Here is a 23,206-nt window from a genome sequence, read left to right on the forward strand (position 1 = left end):
CTACTTCACTATTAATAAGACTACAAGTAGTCTTCATTTAGTAACCACAATTAGGATTGGCAACTCAGACATTAAACAAAGTGATCACGAAGTGAAACTGTGACGCGGTTTGCTCATGATCTTATTTAAACTTGGATGGTGGAAGGCTTTTATTGTTTTATTGTTATTTTTTATACTGTGGTTTTATTGTTTGTAAGCCACTAGAGTTGCTATGAGCAAGTAGGCAACTATATACATTTTATAAATAAATAAATAAACTTTCACTTGCTTTAAGACTTATAAAAGTTGTAAATGCAGGATTTGTCATAAAGGTATTTTTTCATCATTGTTATAACTGCAAAAAATTGCTAAGTAAAACAATCAGTAAACAAGGAATGTCTTATCACATTTTGTCAGGCATTTTATAAAAATATAGATGAAGATTTGTTAAAATAGAAAATCTAGATAATACTGAACTAGATGATCAAACTAAATACAGGACCACTAACAACCCACCTTTTAATGCTTAGGGTTTTATTTTTATGTCTAGGCCTACAAGATTAAATGGGTCCAGTAACAGGAATGACTCCGGATAAGAAAGCTGAAACGCCAGGAGTAGAGAAAGCTGCAGGTCTAAGGCATATCCAAAGAATGGGAAGCTTGCCGGAGGCTGGTGATGCTGCTCGACCAAAAGCCACAGCTGTGGATAGTGAAGTTGCGGACGATGAGCTCACCAACTTGAACTGGCTGCATGAAAACAGTAATCTCCTAACGAACTTTAGCCTGGGAAGTGAAGGTCTTCCAGTTGTTAGTCCTCTGTATGATATTGAGGGGGATAATGTGCCAACCTATCCATCCTCCTGCTATTCTAATCCGAAGAAGAAATCTGCCACATCTAAGCCCCCATATTCTTTCAGCCTTCTTATATACATGGCAATTGAACATTCTCCTAATAAAAGCCTGCCAGTGAAAGAAATTTACAGCTGGATTCTGGAACGCTTCCCATACTTTGCTACGGCTCCCACTGGCTGGAAGAACTCCGTCCGGCATAATCTTTCTCTGAATAAGTGTTTCCGAAAGGTGGAGAGAAGCCATGGCAAGGTGAGATTAGAGTTGTTTACATGTGTCTTTTTAATTACTGTAAACCCATTTTCCTTATTGTGGAACCCTTGATTCAGATGTTTAGTAGAACATAAATAAATATGGAATGTTTGGGATCTTCGTTACCTTATAATGGCTTTATTAAAACAGGTGCGTTCCAGATATGTTGGGACTTCAGATTATGTTGATTAGACAGCCTAATCGTTACAGTGTCAATGCATCAGAGAGACCTAGTTAAGGAAACTGTGCTCCTTATAAACATAAGGCTGTTACATTCTGTTTTGACATCTTTTAAACATCACGTAAAACCCATGTGGTTCAGAAGTTAGTTAGAATGTTCAATTGGTCAGTTCTAAGGTGTAAAAGCTCAGTGGGTAAGTATTTATTTACCGATGGTTTTTATACTGCCCCATTTTTAAAAATTCTATTTAATAAAAGAATAACTTTAGAGCAATTTCTTTTTTCAGAGTGAGTTTTCAGAATGGTCCAGAGATGGCATTATCACAGCCAATTGGCCTTGAGACTGGATTGAATCTGAAGCCACACCTTTGGTCTCCTCTCCTCTGACTCCAGTTTCAATCCAGTCTGGCCAAAGAGAGGTTGACTCCTGATCTGATTCAAATTTTTTGGGGCATCCTTGACTCAACTTGCTTCCTTCTCACAAGGAGACCCTTCCTTCACTTCCCAGTAAGTCCCTGCAGTTTTTCCAGCTACTCGGGAGTTAAATCTCAAGGCTTGGGAGGCTCTGGTGGCTGGATTGCTGTCCTGGCGGCCATTTTGGCCAGCGACCACGTGGAGCCCTGAGAGGGCAGATCGGCGCCGGTGGGGGCTAAAGGGCTCTGGTTTCCAGCCTGACAGCCCAGAAGCCTAAAAGGAGAGCGTGCCTTGCTGCAGCAGCATTAAAAGAGGGCACAGAAGAGCATGTGGGCCGCGTGAAGGCCGCAGAAGCCCCAGGAGTGGCAGAGGTGGCTGGGAAGCAGCGCAGCAGCAGCAGACTCCCTGAGAGGCCACAGCAACCCCGAAACGCGCCCTGGCAGTGTTTTAGAATTTGGGCTGCGTGATGAAAGGAGTGAGGACCTTGCCATTCTAGCTGCGGAGGTGGGGATGGAAGAGCGAATCGCAGGAAGCACAAGGAGTGATCATAAGTAGTTGCGTGATGGCGGGTAGATCCCCTTCCCCCCATGTCTCCTGGGGAGGGGACTTCCACCAGGTAGCGTCCCACTGCCTCTTCCAGGAGGCTTAAAGCCTCAGCTGACACTCGCCCTTCCCATGCCAGCCAAAGAGACGAAGCTAGGAGGCACAGGGCCTTGGTGAGAACTTTCTCCAGGGCAGAGAGGTTGAGGGCTCTGAGGGCAGGATCAGTCCCTCCCCCTCCAGGTCCAGGTCACCCCTAGGAGGCCCTTCCAGGCAGGATTCTCCCCCTAGGTCACCAGATTCCTTGAGGGAGTGCAGTGGGTGGGTTGCCCATTCCTCTCCCCTTTCCATGGAGGATTTTGACCAGGTAAATAACCAGCAGGGGTTTCCATCCCTAGAGACTCAGCTGGGAGGTAGAGATCCGTCCAGGCCAACTCTGGCACCTACCCCCAGCCATAGTCAGGTGCCTGGGGCATCCAGCACAGTTGGCACCGTTTAGATGTAAGAAGGGACTTACGGATTTACCTAAGGTGATGGCGGAGTTTCGTAGGTCTGAGGCTCTGTTTGTGTTATTCCAACCCTCGGCGTTAGGGAAGAGGGTCTCCCCGTCCACCATTAGCTGGTGGATCCGTCTGGCCATTGCCCTCGCCTACGAGGCGCGGAACTTGCTGGTTCCGGCTGGCATCATGGCCCACTCCACTAGGAGTGTGGCCACCTTGGCAGCCTGGGCCTCCCAGGCCCCTATAGAAGACATCTGCAGGGCAACGACATGGGTATCCCCGTTGCCCTTCATCTGGCACTACAGGCTGGATGCCTTTGCATCCTCCGACGCAGCATTCGGCCACAGGGTCCTGCAACAGGTCCTGTCGGATCAGTGAGGGCCCACCGTTGGGACGAAACTTGGGCATGTCCCATCTCTGGACCATTCTGCAAACTCACTCTGGAAAATGACAGTTAGTCTTAACTGAATTGTTATTTTAAGAGATCTTTGCAAGATGGGCCAGTTCCCACCCTAGGTTAGATAGACAGTATTGGGGGGTGGAGGTGTCTCCTTTGTGACTTGTTTTCAGGATCTCGGGAGCGCATACTGCATTGAAACTGCAGTTAGAGGAGAGGAGCCCAGAGGCGTGGCTTTAGATTCAGCCCAGTCTCGAGGCCAATTGGCTATGATAATAACCATCTCTGGTCCATCCTGCAAACACCTCTTAAAATAACAGTTCAGGTAAGACCAATTCAGTCTCCCAGTTCAGTCTATGTCATAAGGTGATTGTTGGGGGAAGGGAATGGAAGGATGGAATGCTGTGTATTTTCCCTTGAGTTCCTGGTAGAATTCAAATGATAAATATTTGTACCCAGAAAAGGGGTGATAACAAATACTATTTGCATGTATTGAACAGCTGGAAATGAGTTTATGCCTTCCAGTTCCATTCTCGGCTTCACTATCAGTTCCTCTCCCATTTCTATACCTAGAAAGCTGCCTTCTCCCCAGGCAGCCATTGTTCCACCCAACTCAGCACTGTTAATGCTTAATGTTAAAAGTTGTCCAGGATTTGTTCTACAGGTTTTTTCCAATCTGTAAGACCTGAAACTGGTATGGCAGGGATTACTGGTTCTCAGACTAGACAGAATTGTTGTGTAAGCATTGATCAGGTGCCTCCAAGCCTCATACTGGCCAGATTTCCACAGATTGAAAATCTCTACGCAAAAGCCTTAAAATTTAAATCCTGGATCATATATTTACATAGACAGCTTGATATCTGCCATTAGCAGATCTTTTCCATATTTATAGTTTCTATCTTTGTGGCAAGATAGCAGATTGATAGCAGATAGCTCCTGGATCCAAGTCAAGATACTGGTGGCCAACTTTTAAGTTCTACATGGCTTAGTTGCTGGTATCTATAAGACTATCTTTCCTATCCTTATTCGACTGAACCCATACAGTAAACCACCTGTGAAAATCTGTCACAAATATTCAGTGTGCTGTGATAAATTTTTTTGACTATTAAAGATTTAGAATAGAAAGACAAAGCCATAATTGGACAGGCTGTTGCATTTATTTATTTATGATGGACATACATTTTGTATTGTTCAGATTAAAAGGAATAATTTTAAATATGCACCATCATTTTGGATGATTTGTTTTCCTTCTGATGTTAATATCATGAAGAAATATTGAAAGGTTGTCATCAATGTGAAGGCTGCAAACAACATAAAATCTAGTATGTTACCTATAATTTATAAAGTCATACTGCCTTTGTATAGAGGTAATGTGTTGATTGGCATTGCAGGTTCAAATCCAGTCTTAGCAAAGGAAATTCACAAGGTGACTAGGTTTGAGGAAGAAGCACCACGTATCTCACATTGAGCTCTAAAAAGAAAGGTATATGAATCCATATAGTTTTCTGGGCAACAGTAATTAGTTGTGGAGACTACTTGCATTAAGAACCAGCAAATTTGGGGTGACATTGCTGAATATACCTTCCTTTATAGTCAGCAGACTGGAATTCTGTCTCTTAGAATGAAAATTAAGGACAAGCCTGAATACTTCTGCTGCCCCTCACCAGCTTGGATGTAGTCAAGAGCATTGAAGACATAAAGACTGGGTTCACACAACATGCTAGATTTGTTCACACAATGGGCTATATTATTGTTTGGTAATTCACAGTTTACTGTTTTTGGAATTCAGTCATTGCCTTAATACATTGTGGGAGCTAGCTCATCATGTTGAGTTGCTAGTTTAGCAGTAGTGTATTGAGTGAAGCCAACTTCTGTTTTGTTTTGGTTATATCATATGGACCATTTCCAAGTTTTCCAAACAGCTTTCTTCCTTCACACAATCCACTAAGCTAAAACTTGTACTTGAATTACATTATGAGCTCAGAATCAAGGTGTTTCACTTGTACAAAGCAAAGGTATAATTAAAGAAAACGTATTCTGGTGTTTAGTCATCTTTGGGGTTGAGGAATTGTACCCACCCTTCCCCATTTGCAATTTCAGTGTTGGGAGGAAGGCTTAGGCATCTTTCATTCAGCATAATGGTGGTAAAATTAGCTAAGTCAAGCTTTGTGAAATTGCCCGTAAGCAGGGTATGGCAGGCCAGGGTGTGGCAGATTTCAGATAAGACTTAAAAATGCAAGGGTGGGGGGTAGAAAATTATCACATTCCTGGGAATGCATAACTAACCTCTTAAGATCTGACAGTAAATGCTTAAAAATATCATGCTGGGAAAATAATTTACAAGAAGATTTTATATTTTTTCTGAGAACAGGAAAGCAGTCATTGTTTTGCTTACTTCTTAATCCCAAAATTACAATAATAGGGCTGGAAATAAGCCAAGTATCCAATGACCGGTACAGTATAATATAAATGCTTACATCTCCAACAGTACTTCTTTGAGTAACATGCCAAGGTGGTTTTCCAAAAAGTAGTGAATGAAGCCAGTTGAAAAACTAAAATTGATTTTCTGTACCTTACACTTCAGTTTAATTAAAATAAAATCAAGTTAATAAGATTAATACCAGTCATAAATGTAGTGTTTTCCCTAGTGTATTGAAAATGACAATTTAATAGTAACTTCTCAAATTCTCTTTAAACTATATCCAAGGAATTCAAGAGTTGCATGTAATATGGATCTCGCACTGCACACATTTGAGCTAAACTCTTAACAGTGTAGTTAAATCTATTTTTATTCTCTCGTAACCTAATTTTTCTAATACCTTAGTTGATGAAGAAATTTCAAAAACTACTGAAAGCTTGTCCGCTTTTGAGATTTTTAAGTTAACTAGATGTGTTGGATTTGTTCTTATAACTATTTTGGTGTATTTTACAAAACTTGTAATAGCTAATAAGAAATGTGGATTAATTTTGGTAAAGAGGGATTTTTGAAGCGTATGCTAGGTGGCGTCATTGGCTGAGCTACAAGAATCAAGCAGTATAGTGGGTTGCCATTATATGTTTTTGCTATTGCTTAACACTTCATTTAATGATTCTTAAATTATATCTGACTAAACTAGGGACGAGTGGCAAATCAGTTAACTTCCCATTTTATTGTACATTTACAAAAATGTGCGTTCTTTAAACCAAAGCCCAAAACAAAGTATATTAAGTTGACAATCGCGAAACATACATTGTGATGTTATTTATGAACATATTTGTGGGAAACATGGAGAAATATTTATACATTGATGGAAGCGGCATGCAATCATGAAATTACAAAGGGAAAATTGTACAGTTTCATATATTAGAAAAAGCAAGTACAGAAATATGTTTAGGAGAAATGAAGATGCAAAGAGATTTCAAATCAGAGCAGCAATCAGATCCCACACACTTGGTTGAAAAAAATGATGGATTGAAGCCCTGCAAAGTAGACCAGACTTTGAAACCAACACCACATGGACTTAGACTATTTTTATTGTCTATGGAGATTCTCAGTCATCCAGGTCATGGTTGTCCCAAAGGTACTTTTTTCCAAAGGCATTGGACTTCTTCAAAACTGAAGAAGCTTCTTGGATGAGAAGAGAATTGTCTTCAAGGGAAAACTAAGTCCAATTGCCTTTTGAAAAAGTGCCTTTGGGACTACTTTTATTGTAACATCTATAATGACAGGCCTCCAAATTTTCCTCCCTCACTTTATCTTCATGTGAACTAGGAAAGAGTTTGCTTGATACATTCTCTCTTATTACTCAGTTACAGATTCAAGATCTTCTTACCTTGCTGTTGCTGTGCTAGCAACTCTTCCTCCTGTGCTTCAAGACCATTCCTTATGTCTTCTATAGATATTCAGTGGAAAGTCTGCAAGGCTTCAAAGTAGAGATGAGGTAGAGATGAAAATCTCCCGAATCTCCATGGGTTCAGCTGTGAGATTTAAAAGGGGCCCATACATAGCTAGAACATAAATATAACTGCAGAGTCTTGGACAACTTTTATTATGGAGCTGTATTTACATTCTAGCAAACATGAGTGCAACTCTGCTTTAGACTTCCAAACTGAATGTGTAGAAAATGGGGAGGGAAAAGATGGGATGTATGTGTAGATTTGTTCTTTGCCTAGTTAATAATTTTCATGCAGTTAGCTTAATAGAAATGAATATAAAGAATTTATCCAATTGTATCCATTGTAAACCATCCTGTAAGAATGAACACCAGTGTATATGTTCACACTTGGTTTTCCTTTGCTACCTATCCAGGTGACTTACATTTTCCCAGCTTACAGAGTTTTCATGGTAGGAGGATTGTGGTTGTCCTAGAAAACCTGGAAATTGTATGTTGCGTTAGTTCTGTTGCCTAAAGTAGGAGAAATGGGTTATTTGAAAGTTATGCTGTTTGTGGTAGGAAGAGCTTAGTGTGTAAAGTACCAGCTCTTTAAGCAGCCTGGTTTGTGTTGCCATGGTAGCATTTCCTCTTGCTTGGCTGGCTTATGAGTGACTGGAAGTGCAAAGCAGAAGCTGTGTTGATCGGGTGTGCTGCTGGCTGGAGGTGGGAGATGTCAACTCTCTTCTCTGTCTTTTTAAACTCAGGTGTAAGGGTGGATCCCAAATGCACATGTGTTTGTATGTTTTGATGTAACATAAACTCAAGAGCATCTGAGGGCACTTAGCTAGCTTTTTTAGTTATTCTGCAGAACTGGTTTTATAGAAAATAAAGAGGAACTGCTTATGCAATGGAAACAAGATATGCAAGCCAAATATATTGAATATTGCTTTGTTACATTGCAAGTATCTCTCTCTGGTATGATGGTAGTAATAAGGCTTTTCATCTAATTTAATGTTGCAGCTTACATAGAGGCCAGTTTTCATGGAGAGGTTTAAAGTCACACACATTTGTCCCTATTAAGTTCTCTCAGATACGACTGTCGCCGCTTCAAAATATAAAAGTCTCTTTCCTTTATTACACCATCAGAATGACTATTTAAATAAATAAGGAACTCAGGTGATAGAAAACCCATCTGGAATCAAATGGACTCTTTCCCTGGTAGAGTATGTCTCCACAAGAAATTGTTTCATAATATTAAAATGTACATAAAATTACCACTTGTTGTCTGCATTATTTGGCATAACAAACTTCTGGTAAACTGCTCACTTTTTAAACAGTTGGTTTACTGTGTTGGTATAATAAAGGTTAATTGTGAAGCTTTCTCTCCACTGGTACCCTCCCTATATGCTCGGATTAAAGTTTCCAGAATACTCAGCCAGTATGTTCTCAGAGTATTTTATTTCCTAATCCACTGAGACAAAAGAAACATAAATCCTGAACAAGAGTATGCGTAGTTCTTGACTTATGCGAGCAATTGGGGCCAGAATTTCCATCACTGAGTGACGTGGTTATAAAGTGAAACTGCATTGTTTAATGATGGCAATCCCTGCAGTCAGTGGTGGAATTCAACTGGTGTAACAACTGGTTTGCTCAGCGTGCAAAGTGTGCTTGAAAACAGCTCTAAAACTTACCTTTTACTGCAGCACCGGTGAGTAAAACAGCTGCGGTGCGGCAATCCGCTCTGCCACACCCTGGGCTTCAAACAAAGGAAATATAGGACAGACTAGCGCATGGGCGGAACTACCAGTTCACGTGAACTGGGCTGAACTGGCTGAATCCCATCTCTGCCTGTTAACTGACTCCCATCGTTATTAGATACTGCAGCTTCATGCCAGCTTCCAATAACCAAGTCACTGGGGAAGCCGGTGGAAAGTTGCTTAGCCTTGCAAAGTGGCTTGCAAGCAGGCTGGCAGGCAGGTAAAATGGCTGTTGCCTGGTGAAATGTGAAGGAAGGAGATGAAAGGGAGGCTTAGGGAAGGAGTGAGAGAAGTGGGGGATATGAAGTGAGGCTTGAGGAAGGTGTAATGTGCAAATGGCTGGTGCGGTAGAGGGGTTCGGAGAAGGCATATGAGGGGAAAACCTACCTCAGGCTTGAGACCTTCCCTGATGGCTTCCTCATTGACTTCTGGGGAAGTTGGAGGGAAGTTCACAAATAGAAATCATGATTTCATGAGGCACTGCAACCAATTGTAAGCATGACCTGGCTCCAAGATCATAATCATATGACCGTGAAGATACTGGGGTGGCAAGAATTCCAATAACCAACTTATAGCCACCTTCATTCAACACCGCCATAACTTCAAACAGTGAACAAATGGTTGTATGCCAAGGGCTACTCGTAGAAGTTTGAATTGTTTCATCCAGCAATTTCCAGATTCCTCTAAATAGGAGGGAAATATTACTGACAAGGAATTCTGGGATTTGGTCTCTACATATCTGGAGGTCACTAGATTAGAGAAGCCTATCATAATGAAATTTGAAGACTATTCCTAAAGTCATCCTTTTTTAAAGTAAGTTTGTTGAACTCAAATGATAGAATTAAAATTGCAATCTTCATTATGAAAATGATGTACCTCTATATAGAGAGTGTTAGGAAAGAGGTTTTTGCAATGCTTGATCTCCCAAATGTACCACAGATGTTAAACTTCTCTGTATCGATGAAATGGTTTTTTTGTAATATTGATCCAAATGTTAAAAGGGATCAGATCATTGAAAAAAGTTACTAATAGAAGTATTCTGAACAAAGCAGGGTAGGGTACACAATGCTTAGATAAATGAGATTTGCTAAACAAATATGCATCCCTTGGGGAATCTGTAATTGAGTACTATCACAGCCTTCTCTAAATTGAGAGGTTGTGCATCAAATTTCTTAGTTTTTCTATTGAATTTCAGCAGTTCAATTTGGAAAAACAGCCTGGGGTTATATATGTTGTAGAAAGGATGGTTGCCCATAGGAACTGGCATAGAAATTAGCACAGACTTCCTCTAAATGAATTCTTTTCATCCAGAAAAGACTTGCAATATTCCAAAAATGGTATGGTGTTTTAAAATTTCTGCTAAAACTATGGACACATGAGCATAAATCACACATGGACATGCTAAGTTCCAAATTATCTGGATAGAATCAAGTTGGAGATTTTTTTTTCTTGATAAACAATAGCTAACTTTTGATTACTGAAATTTGGGATTGCTCTTGAAGACCGCCTGGAATTACAGATGATCCAGAGTTTAGTGTCATGAAGATCAGCCATGTTACACCCGTGTTGTATGAGTTGCATTGGCTCCCAATATTATTCTATTAATTATATTTATTATGGCCCTGTATGATATAAAACTGGGTTATTGGTATGATTGCCTCTCAGATTGGATAAAATGGGCATGCCTAATCCCTTCTGTTAAATGTTATTTTAGAAAACATGCCATTTCTGTGGAAGCATATGTCATATGGAACACACTTCCGGCAGAGGACTGGCAGCCCCCACTTAACCTTCTGAAAAATACTTAAGATCTGTCTTTTTCGCCAAACATTGGGCTAGGGTGAGATTGGGGAGATGAACTTATAGGTTACATGGGAAAGTTTAGTTGTGATGCCAAATCTTTTTGTTTTGATGTTTTATTATTGTAGATAGATTCTGTTTTATTTTGAGGTTATGAGACATCCAGAGTTTGGTTCAAGAAGGACAGCTATATAAATGTTTTAAATAAATTCAAATTTGAGGATTCCTCCCCTCCATGTGGTAAGTAATTTTTTCCCAATTTGTTAATTAAGATATTCAAAGGATTATCTCAGAAATAGTTGAATCTGGGACTTTCTATGTGGAAATTTTATTATTTGAAAAATAACGCATTCTCTTATTTTATCCAAGAGGAATAAAATTATTCAAAAGAATAAATAATTCAAATCTACCCAACGTACCACCGTTCATGGCAAAAATATGACAAACCCAATGATTCCTAAAAATATCCTGCATATTGTAACATATTGGGACCATTCAGGTTATTCTTACTTTTTCAGCGTCTTATGTATAGGACTTAAAATTAAAAGTGAATTAGGTTCAGTAATTGAAATGAGATTACTTACCACCCAGTGATGTCTTTGCATGCACTAGAACGTGGCTTTAAAATAGATAATGAGATGCCCAGTGAGCCATCTTGATGCATCATTGTTTGAAGTTGAAGCAGGAATAGCTTTGATTTCCCTGGATGAAGAATTGCTGGCAGTCCTATGAAAAAGGAGGATAATAAGTATATATTTAAAAAATATGAAGTCCAATTATATAGCTATACTCCAGTGGAATCCAATTCTTAAATGCTTTTGGCAGTATCTCTTGGCCAGATGTACCTCATTTAAGATATGTTGTTAAGAGTAACAAAAAGACAGCCCCAGTTGATTCACCTTGAGCACTTGGAAAGGAAGATTGGGAACCGATAGGAAAAGTCATCGCTATTTTGGAATAGTGCCTGTTTATTCATTGTCTGAAGAGAAAGAGATGGCTGAGGATGAATGCATGCATTATGTCCTAAACACCCTTTTACAAAAGGCCTCTCCAAATAAAAGCCAATTAGAAATACAAGCAGGGCTGCTATTAAGAAATTACTCTATTAATCCTATCTATTGATGTTTTCAACTTCAGTTTTAATGCTTCCAAGCAGGCATTTGAAGACAAAATATTAATGTAACATGCACGCAAACCCAAATGAAAAAGACACTGAATAACAAAATTGCCCAGAACAAAATAAATATATTTAAACCAACAGAGGGAAGTGGTTTGGCCCTGGGTATCAGAAATAGGATTCAAATCTGATTCAGCATTTATCAGCCTGCTGAATCTTTGCCTGTTACAGTATATTTTCTTCCATTCCAGGATATTAAAAGGGTAACGCAAAATATGGATGGTCTGCAAAAACAAAACTAGATTGCCAGGGCCTGGGGTGAGATTGGGGGAAAGAGCACAGCTTAAAATCTGCAGGAAGCATTCCTGATGAGGAAAGGAGTAGGTGCCAAAATCCAATTTTAGTCAATCATTTTATAATGCATTTTTGAGGAATTTATTCCAGACTTTGCCTCAATTTTTTGTCAGTTTTACTAATGCTTTACTAATTGCTTTACTAATTACTAATTTACTAATTGCTTTTGTTTTTGTGTTTAAAAAATAGCTTTTTCAGAATACATATGGGCAGTCCTTGACTTACAGCAGTTCATTTAGTAACCATTTGAAATTACAATGGCACTGAAAGAAGTGACTTATGACTGTTTGTCACACTTACGACCATCGAAGCATCCCTGTGGTCATGTAATCAAAATTCAGATGCTTGGTAACTGACTCATTTATGACGGTTGCCGTGTCCCAGGGTCATGTGATCACCTTGTGCAGCCTTCTGTCATTGGGGAAGCCAGATCCATTTAACAACTGTGGTACTAGCTTAACAAGTGCAATGATTCACTTAACAACTATGACAGGAAAAACTGTAAAATAAGGCAAAATTCACCTCACAACTGCCACACTTAGCAGCAGAAATTTTGGGCTCAATTGAAGTCCTAAATTGAGGACTACCTTAGGGTGACCAGATGACCCGATTTCAGCGGGACAGTCCCGATTTTTAACAATTTTTTCCGCGTCCCTCCGCCTTTTAAAAAAGTCCCGATTTTTTTTCTGGCTTCATGTTGAAAGCCCAATGGATTTGCTTAAGAAATCCTAACCGGGGCAAAACAAAAGACACCCTGTCTAACCTCTCTCTCTGTCTCAGTACTTTCACTGAAGATATTAAAACGTTAAAGCAACAAAACAGACCTCTCCCCTCCCCCCACGCCGATTGCGTTTACCTCATTTTATAAGAAAAAAAAATGATCCTAGTACCATAGAGCTGCAGGAAATGGCTAGAGGGGTCGCCAGTGTTACTTCCTGGATTTTCCGGAGGGGAGGGGCACGGAGGTTGGAGGACTGCTCAAAATGGTGGGAAAAGAAACTTTCTGGTAAGTGTGCTGGGTTTTTTATTTTTATTTTTTAATGCATTTTAAAATAATGTAGGTTTTTTAAAATGTGCAGCTACTGTTTTTTTATTCAAAACAATATGTGATGTGACATGGAAAAATCATTAAAAAAAACCCTGAAAGAACAAAAGGGTTTTTTTAGGGTATTTTCCTGACCAAAACTATAATTGTTTCTGCATGACACCCTTAATCAGAAATAGCCAACTACACTTCATTCCTTTATTGTATGTGATTACTCAAGTCCAAAAACTGAGTTAATTTGATAAACCCAGCTCCACAATTTACTAAATATACAGTTACAGGAATTTCATGTATAGTATGCTGTCTCTTAGGGTTTATTGAACATAGGAGAATAATATGAGAGGGATTTGATGTAAAATAAGCTCTTTTAATGAATTCAAAATCAACGCAGCAGACAAGACATGGGAGTGAACATAATACACACTTTAACAATATATTTTTTTCTTTTAGTCATCAAATATTGCAGCAAGTGTGTCAGTAATAATAGCAAGACAGGCATAGGATTTTCCAGCCAGGTTAATTTTACTTTTTTATGGTTTTGATGTTGTATTTAATTTTATCTGTATTAGAAACTTATGAAGGCTGTGCAACATTTTGAGGTGATATAGAGTATGTAAAGGCATGAATACAGTAGAACCTCTGGTCACAACCATAATTCGTTCCATAACTTTGGTCGCAAACTGATTTGGTCATGAATCAAACCTAATTTTGGAAATTTGGTGCTTACAAAAAAAAATGGTGCAGAAGGGGAAATCAGCAGCGGGGAGAATGTGAATATTTTGGTCAGAAGCGTTCGTGACCAGAGGTTCTACTGTATAACATCTTCACTTAAGACTTAAGATTCACTTAAGATATAACATCTTCACTTAAGATTCACTTAAGAACTGTGGCAAGAAAGGTGGTATAATGACCAAAGTTACAATGGCATTGAAAAAAGTGACTGATTACCATTTTTCACACTTAGCGACCATTTTCACACTTAGCGACCGTTGCAGCATCCTCATGGTCACGCGATCAAAATTTTGATGTTTGGCAACAGATTCGTATTTATGATGGTTTCAGTGTCCTGAGGTCATATAATCACCTTTTGACAAAGTCAAATGGGGAAACCAGATTCACTTATGTTACTAATTTATCAGCTGCATTTATTCACTTAAGAACTGTGGCAAGAAAGGTGATATAGTGACCAAAGTTACAATGGCATTGAAAAAAGTGAATGATGACCATTTTCACACTTAGCGACCGTTGCAGCATCCTCATGGTCATGTGATCAAAATTCGGATGTTTGGCAACAGTTACAATTTATATTTGTAAATTGTAGTTATGTTGAAATAAAAAAACACATTACAATACTATTTTTGCGTCGTATGAAAATTTTTGTTGCTCCGTATAAAATTTTTAATCAAACCCCCCCCTCCCCCCGGTCAAAGGTGTCCCTCTTTACCAATCTGAAAATCTGGTCACCTTAGACTACCTGTATAAGGAATACAGTAGAGAACAGCTACAGAATTCTCCTTTCCTTAATAAAAGTGTATTTCTCATAGTTTGAGTAAGAATTATGAATGGTGGTTCTAAGAAAACAAAGGTAGCTTTCAAACTTTGTTGTCACAGCAGTTGTTTAATATGAAGTTTGATTTTTTTTTAAAATAAATGGTGTCAGTTGGTCTTTTTTATGAAAAGAAAGGGATATTTTAGAGGAACTATTTACTTCAGTAAATCAATACAAGTAATTTGACATGTTTCAAATATCAAGTATTGAAAAGCAAATTGCTAAACCTGTCAATCAGTCAGTCAGATGGTCTTGCAGGAAGTATTGCCAAATCAAAAGGGGATGAAGTCTAGAACAAAGAGTTTGGAAGCAGCTCGGACAGAAACCTGTTTAATTCACTGAAGATGGAGGAAGGGGAGGTGCAGCACAATCAAACTTTCAGAATTTCATTACTGTAGCCGATCTAAATGAAATCAATTTAGCCTTCATGTGGAGTTGAATTCCTGGTCTGGTCTGCCTAGTGGGGCTGACAATATGCTATCTTGGTCTCCAGAATGAAAAGCAAGACAAAAATCTGATACATATGTAATGCTTCATTTTTAATGTCTTATGAAAATGTAGTTACAGGTTGGAGAAGCTTGGCCCGCAAGATATCTATTGTTTTTAAGAAAAGAAGGTTTCTTTTTGAAGTTTGATAGTGGCAAAAAATATCCAAACTTTCCAAGTAGTTGAACATTAGATTTAAAAGGTTTAAGTGTATATTTGTTCATAAATATGACCCCAGTGCTGCCATGAGGAAAAGAAAAGCACTTGGTGAGGAACGTTGCAAGCCCCTTCTTTTCCCATCACATTTCTGAGATCAGTCAATCTTCTGGAGAGGCACAGGGCTGTAGGGATGGCAGTTCCCTCATGAGGTCTTCTGCCACTGTTACCAGTGATGAATACAGTGCCAAAGTGGTAGGATTGCAGTAATGGTGCTGTAATGATCCGTTGACCATGCTTATTCAGAGAGGTGTGCCTCCAGCTGTGTTTACATTCATCTTAAGATCTTTAGACATAAAAATAGTGATACATTGTGTTTTATTCAAGCACCTGTGGAGTGTAACACACTTTTAGATCTGATGTTCCTATTGAAACTGCCTGTAATCACTGCTAATGCATGGTTGTTTCCTAGGTGAACGGAAAAGGTTCATTGTGGTGTGTGGATCCAGAATATAAACCAAACCTTGTACAGGCTCTGAAGAAGCAGCCATTCCCCTCTGCGTTTGCATTTTATACCCCACCAGCATCACCACTAAGGTAGGATTTCTTTTTTCAAGCAATACAACCTTGGAATAAAAGGTTTTCCAGATAATATTACTAAAGAAGACGGGGCAGTTTGTATTTTGACAACGCTGTGGTGGAAAGCTGTTTTTCTATATAATTTTTTTTGCTTTATGAAAGTTGGGGAACAGCTCATATTCAATGGCAGATCCCATGTTTTGTAGGCAGAAATGCTTTCCATGTCCAGAGTCCCTCCATTCCCCAAATGCATTGAGTGTGCTCCCCCCTGCCAAAAAAAAAAAAGCATGTCTCAGTCACAGAATACAGGAGACCAGCACTGAACAAGGCAGTTTTATTTTTTCATCTCAATAGCCTGCCTCTTATCATAGTTATTGGGATCTTGATACTAGGATTAAAAAAAAGAACGTAATTGTTTGTGATATCTGAAAGATGTTTAGGAGTACCTATGTAAGCCAGGTAATGAAGCTTCTTGCTTAATATGTTGAGACCATTAACGGCCCAGGTTTGCATACTATGAACTAATTCCACATTTCTCAGATATTTTCTATTTTCTACCCCTGGGGTGTACCAATTACCTACAAGCACAAAGAGGCTTTGCCGCTCCTTGCAAGGCCATGGTGTCTTGTAGTGTGGCAATACTCTGAGAGAGAAAAGCTCATTTTCACATGAAATTACAACTGAATAAAAAAATTAGAAGAAAATACAGTTTAAAAATAGACACTAGTGCATAAGACCTTTTAAAGAAAAAAAAATCTAAAAACTGACATTTCTGAGGAAGTATTAAGGATGAGATGATTTTTTTTGGAAGCACAGGTCTGTGAAATTGAAATTCAGACTTATATTCATGCCTAGCAATAATTGGGAAAAAAGATGCATGAATTTTGTTTTCTGTTCTTAGGAGCATTGTACATTAAGGTAGGCACAAAAATAAAATCTCTGGTACATCACTTTTACCAGTTTTTTAGCAGTTGCAATTTATGGCTGTGAAAGTTGGACCATAAGAAAGGCTGAGCACCAAAGAATTGAGGCCTTTGAACTATGGTGCTGGAGAAGACTCCTGCAGGGTGATCAAACTGGTCAGTCCTAGAGGAGATCAACTCTGACTGCTCTTTAGAAGGCCAGATCCTGAAGATGAAACTCAAATACTTTGGCCACCTAATGAGAAGGAAGGACTCACTGGAGAAGAGCCTAATGCTGGGAAAGATTGAGGGCAAAAGAAGAAGGGGACGAAAGAAAATGAGGTGGCTGGATGGAGTCACCGAAGCAGTAAGCGTGAGCTTAAATGGACTCCAGAGGATGGTAGAGGACAGGAAGGCCTGGAGGAACGTTGTCCAAGAGATCGTGATGGGTCAGACATGACTTCTCAACTAACAACAATATCACTTTATGTTAGAGTTTTTTCTGTTTTCCAACTTGAATATCACAATAAGCGCATATTTATTACAATATTAGATTGCCATATATTGCATTCTTTGTTTTGTGCCATATCTAGCCTTGAAAATAGGTCCCTCAGCCTTTAAATATAGAATGTTGTTTAAAAATTAATACCACACTTGATACTTTTATTTTGCTATCAATGTAATTTTTAAGGTGGCTGCAGGAATATTGAAACACAGTAACAGACTTAGTATAGTAAAATATATGAAAGCAATAGATAAAAAAATAAGCTGGTATAAAAATGGGCCAATTAGGAAGTGAAATGAGTAATTCAAAAAGCAGTTTAGAAAAACTTGCAGAAGACTATTTGAAAGAGTCCTAGGTCCATTAAAAGAATAGCAATAGTACTTACACTTATATACTGCTTCACAGTGCTTTACAGCCCTTTCTAAGCAGTTTACAGAGTCAACATATTGCCCCCAACAATTTGGGTCTTCATTTTACCAACCTCAGAAGGATGGAAGGCTGAGTCAAGCTTGAGCCGCTCAGAATTGAACTCCTGGAGTGAGCAACAACTTAGCCTGGTCAGTATAGACTTGAAGGGCTCAGATGAACCCTGCCCTAACTTTCCAAAGATAGTGCCAGCCTTTGGGAAGTGCTAGAATGAAAGAAGGCTGGAAGAAAATCAAGTTGCCTCATGTTGTTAATTCTGGACCTGTTCACCAATGGATGCTTCTTATCCATAAGCAAAGTGGTTCATAACCAAAGAAATGAACTCCTGTGTTAATACATTTAGGAAATTGCCTGAGGCTTAAAGATTAAAAAAAAAAAGAGGTCTATGGAAAGTTGTCCATAACATAGGCTTTCTACAAAAAAAATGTTTCAGTGATAATTGTCCACTAGCCATTAAATTCTGAAGAAGATATTTGAAATGTTGTAAAACAGAGCTACTAAATTAAATTGAATAAAGTACATAAGAGCTAAAGCTGGAGAGTTAACAACTTTTTACAAAACCCATCACTTGGCTTTTGTTTCCTCATTGCTCAAAAGCAGGAGAGGGCAATTAATTTTTCCAAGGGGCCACATGAAAAACTGGGACTGTTGTGAAGAGTGGAACTAATACAGCTGTGATTGTGTGTAGGCCCGCAGACATATTCTTATAGTAAATTGAAAAAAATAATCAGTTGTCTTCAAAATAAAAGCAATGCAGTTGTATTGCATACATGGCATACATTTACTTACATTTGATTTCTAATTTCCAATTAACCTTATGTGGGCCAGGCAGGAACAGCCAAAGGACCACATGTGGCCCATGGACCATAAAATGTCCAGGTTTGCTCTAAGGAGTCTATTATATTATATTATAGTTCAGGTATACTCCCTTCTTAGTCTTCAGGAGCATAAATTAGCATGTAATAGCTTGAAGGTGTAGGCCCAGTTTTCTTAGTGATATCACAATGCTTCTGGTGATAACAGTTTTTTTTTCAATACAAGCGAATTGAATATCAAACCAAGAACTTTCCCATTGATTAGATGTAAGTATGCTTTATAGATTAGAAAGCGTTTGAAAATTACACAGGCATCTTAAAGTATGGCCTGTCCTGAGATAAGTGCATCACTGCAGGAAGGACAAGCTGTTCCTAGACCCTTTTCCCAAAATAGACTTGATGAAGAGGTAATCCTTGATTTACAACAGTTCATTTAGTAACCGTTTGAAGTTACAACAGCACTGAGAAAAGTTATTTATAACTTTTTTCACACTGCAGCATCCCCATGGTCATGTGATCAAAATTCAGATGCTTAGCAACTGACTCGGATTTATGATGGTTGCAGTGTCCTGGGGTCAAGTGATCACCTTTTGTGACCTTCTGACAAGCAAAGTCAATGGGGAAGCCAGATTCACTTAACAACCCTTTTACTAACTTCACAATTGCAGTGCTTCACTTAACAGCTGTTGCAAGAAAGGTTGTAAAATGTGCAAAACCCACTTAACAACTGTCTCACTTAGAAACAGGAAATTTCAGCTCAATTGTAGTAGTAAATTGAGGACACCCTGTAGTAGAAATTTCTTTAGGAAAATTGTTTCAGAATACAAAAATATCCTCCCCCTTTAAACGTACGAAGAGATTTTTAACAACGGATTTTTGGCAACTGATGCATATTTATGATGGTTGCAGTATCCCAGGTCAAGTGATCACATTTTGCAACCTTCCGACATGCAAAATGAATGGGGAAACTTGATTCACTCAACAACTGTGTTACTAACTTAATACCTGCACTGATTCACGTAACAATTGTGGCAAAAAAACAGGGTGGATAAAAATCGATTCTTTTTTTTAAGTGATTTAAAAAAAAAATTAAATTGAATTTTTTTATTTTTATCAAATTTATTTTAATAAAATGCTTTTCAAGTAAAATTCTATCTAAAAATAGTTTTCTATTTAAGATACATTCATAATTTAGTTTATTCAGCATGAAATGGAGCTTAGTTATGTAGCATGAGGCTGTATATTCTCCAATATTGGGACGGTCAAATGAGTCAACGACAGATCAGAGGAGGAGCCACTGCAGGACAGAGATGACAGTTGCTCTTTAAAAATTATGATTTAAATCAAGTTGATTTAAATCAAGCCTTTTTACAAGTGATTTAAATCAAATCCACCCTGCAAGAAAAGTTATAAAATGGAGAAAAATCACTTAACAATTTTTGGCTCAATTGTGGTCGTAAGTCGAGGACAATCTGTACTCTCCTTTCAGCATTAGAAAATTTCATTTACTTCTGGACAACAGTTTCAAGCTTTGTGTCAGACAGTAATGTGTGATGTGGAATAAAGCCTGGGACAAGATGCAGCAAAAGGCTGGTGTTTGTTATGTAGATTTAATTACGCGTATTGAAATCATAATAGCTAATGCATAAAAGAAAATACGATTGGTTCATGTTAATTTTGTCTTCCGTAGCATAGACGCTGAATTTTGAGATTCTTTTTCCTCTCTTCCAGTGGTTCATCATCTCCTTGCTATTTAACCTCAGTTCGGAAACAGTGTCAGGGACGATCTATCAAAGGTAAGCATTTTTTTTTCTGTTGCCCCTTTACCTATCCTTTGTCAAAAAGTCAGAATCGATCGGTCCATCAAGGTAGGCAGATAGGACACAGATTCCATAAATCTGACTAGAACTGCACTTTATTGATATAAGGGAAATTTGATCACATGAGGAGAAGGAAGAATTTGAACTCAAAACTTGTTCCTAGTTTCAAAGCAAGATTTTGGTCACAGCATTTGTACAGGTAGCAAATGGGAAAACTAAGAGGAAACTTTCGTTTGAAGTTTCAATAGTGGTTTGCCTGTATTATTTGCCTGGGTTGCTTCAGAAGTATGGCTAGTTTTTGTTGCCTTAGATCACTGCGTGAGAATAACATCCTGCAGTGAGAAGATGTCTGTACACAGTTAAAAAAAGCAATCAACAGATGGAAACCTTGATATGAAATTGGCCTTTGCAGTGAAAAAGCATGGGAAAAAAACCTAGAACGGCCATTTTAAATGTTCTATATAGGGCCATGATGGTGCACCTATGGATCATGTGCCATAGGTGGCACATGGAGCCCTCTCTGCGGACACGTGAGCCATCGCCCCAGCTCAGCTCCACTTCGCATGCGTGCAGGCCTCCTGCTAGCCAGCTGATTTTTGGGTCTCTGCCATGGATGTGCGGGGGGTGGGGCGCATGTGGGAGATGCATGCGCAGGGGAGGTGTCATGTGCACATGTATGGGGACAGGGGGAAATGCGGGGGTCACACGCACATGGGTATGGGCGCACGCATGAGCATGGAGGCACATGCACTTTCGAAATGTGAGGACAAAAAGGTTAGCCAATTTTGATATAGGGATTTTTCATTGACAGCAGTTTAATTGCTGAGGTTTTGGTTTTATTAATCATTTTCTGATAAATATTACCTAGTCAAAGCTCTAAGAGTCTTGTTCTTTGAATAATTGTTTCCGACTGAAATTTCTAGGAATGAATTCCGACTGGTTATTCTGTGATAATCATACTGTTCCAGGTCAAACTTAATTGAGGTTAATTAAGATGGGGTGCTTTTTTCCTTTTCTGATTTTTAGATTCAGATATCGATGCTGCTACTGCCATGATGCTCTTGAATACTTCCATTGAACAAGACATTTTAGATTGTAAGTAAGATAAATCTGACTTCTTTTCAAAGAATATTGTTTTTTAAATTTTATTTTAATTATAATTTTTTAAAACTATGTCTGAGCTTAAGCAAATGACAGTTTGATAGATAAGGCCACATTTTAGAGTTGCTATGGGCCCGGAAAAGTTTAACGATGAAAAGTTTCCCTCAAGTTTTCTTTAACTCCTATTATAGACATATCCATGAAGCTTTCTTGGCAACTACAGAGAAGTTTTTTTCTCTTTTCCAAAAACACCTTGTCATGTTTTTTTTTTCAACTTCTGAGATTACTTAGAGCGCTAGTAATTTCGCCCATGTGTGACCCTGACCTTGAAATCAACCAAAATCATGTGAAAAGGACAACTAAAACAATTCTGGGATTGTTTAAAGGAAACAGGATGAAAGTCATGTAGCATTTTCTAAACAAGGGAATGGAGAAAGATTTAAATCACTTTTTGTTACACCAGTTACAGCTTTGATGTTTTCCTGGTAGCGGAAGAAGTGTTTTCTTTTCCCTCCTTTCCTTCTTTCATAACTCAGAACTCAGGATCATCTACTGAAAGTAATAGGCAGGAGATTCCTGGAAACGGAAAGCCCTTCTCACATAGTTGTATTACTTTATGGATTTAGGAGCTACGAGGTATGCAAAGTCCATTACCTTTGATAATTTCAGAGGGGTGTTAGAAACATTCATGGAGAACTGCTATGTTAACAGCATGCTTGTGGAGGTAGTAGGTCTCCAAATTTCAATTGAAGGCAGTATTGGCATAGATAGCTATTGCCCTTATTGTTAGTAACCCCAAGGCATCGGGTTGCTCTCTGGGAATCGGAATGCTGGATTAGATGCCTCTGTTGCAGGTGTGGGCAACATGGCCTATGGTATAATTTCATGCACTCTTTAGTTTTATAGGTAGTCCTCAACTTACCATTTGTTTAACAATGGTTCAAAGTTACAACGACCTTGGGGAAAAATGAGTTACAATCTGCACTCACATTTATGGCTATTGCACCACCTTATGATCATATAAATGCAATTCAAGTGCTTGGCAACTGGCTCACATTTACAAATGGTTGCACTTTCCTATTCCCCTGGTTTGCAAAATGTTGCCAATTTCTGGCAATAAACACCTATTGGGAAACTGATTTGCTTAATGACCACCATAAAAATTGTCATAAAGTCAGATCCAACTTGACTTATTGCTGCAATGACTTAACGACAGAAATTCCAGTGGCTAGCTGTGGTTGTAAGTTGATGATTACCTATATTTCAGAATATCTGCAAGAGATTCATTTACATTGCCAATAAAGTTTTACAGTATTTCCATGCAATCTATTAATTGGAAGAGTGATGTAAAATTTCTGTTGGGGCCTTCCAGCAACTGAATCAGAGGAGGAGGAGGAGGAGGAGGAGGTGTAGGAGTCAGGTCAGCATCAAGGCCACCTGGGAGGTCCAAGGGGGAAGAAGAAATGAAACTGGCAGAGAGAGAGAAACAGAGAGAGAGAGAGATACAGAGGCGGAGCATGGGGTGTCTGTCAACCTTCAGATGGAGAGTCAACAGCCCCCAGGTCTGGAGGTGCCTGATGAGGAAGAGGAGGAACAGCTGGGTTCAGTACCTGATTCAGTACCCTTGAATAGTTTGTTGATTTACATAATGAAAATATTCCAGAAATGAATTATCTTAAATTTCAGCTAAGAAATAAACACAATGAAAGAAAGGATCTCATTCCTATTCTTGAGCTGGGTTTTAATTTAATCCCTTCCTGATGCTTTAAACGTGGAAGCATGTTTATTGGACTCATTGTCTCCCTTGAGTTTTCAGAAGATTTTTCTTT

At 38.8% G+C, this 23,206-nt stretch overlaps 1 protein-coding gene across 4 annotated transcripts in view; it reads left to right on the forward strand.

The window, feature by feature from the left end:
- FOXN2 (forkhead box N2) overlaps positions 1-23,206 on the forward strand; it is a 44,332-nt gene that overhangs the window by 13,693 nt on the left and 7,433 nt on the right. For all 4 annotated transcript variants that reach the window (XM_032215350.1, XM_032215349.1, XM_032215351.1 and 1 more), the window contains 4 exons: positions 530-1,080; positions 15,702-15,826; positions 20,188-20,252; positions 21,303-21,371. In XM_032215350.1, coding sequence (XP_032071241.1) covers positions 544-1,080; positions 15,702-15,826; positions 20,188-20,252; positions 21,303-21,371 — 796 coding nt within the window. In that variant the 5' untranslated portion in view covers positions 530-543. The remainder of the gene's footprint in view (positions 1-529; positions 1,081-15,701; positions 15,827-20,187; positions 20,253-21,302; positions 21,372-23,206) is intronic.

This window comes from Thamnophis elegans, chromosome 4, assembly GCF_009769535.1.
Source record: "Thamnophis elegans isolate rThaEle1 chromosome 4, rThaEle1.pri, whole genome shotgun sequence".
NCBI lineage: Eukaryota > Metazoa > Chordata > Lepidosauria > Squamata > Colubridae > Thamnophis > Thamnophis elegans.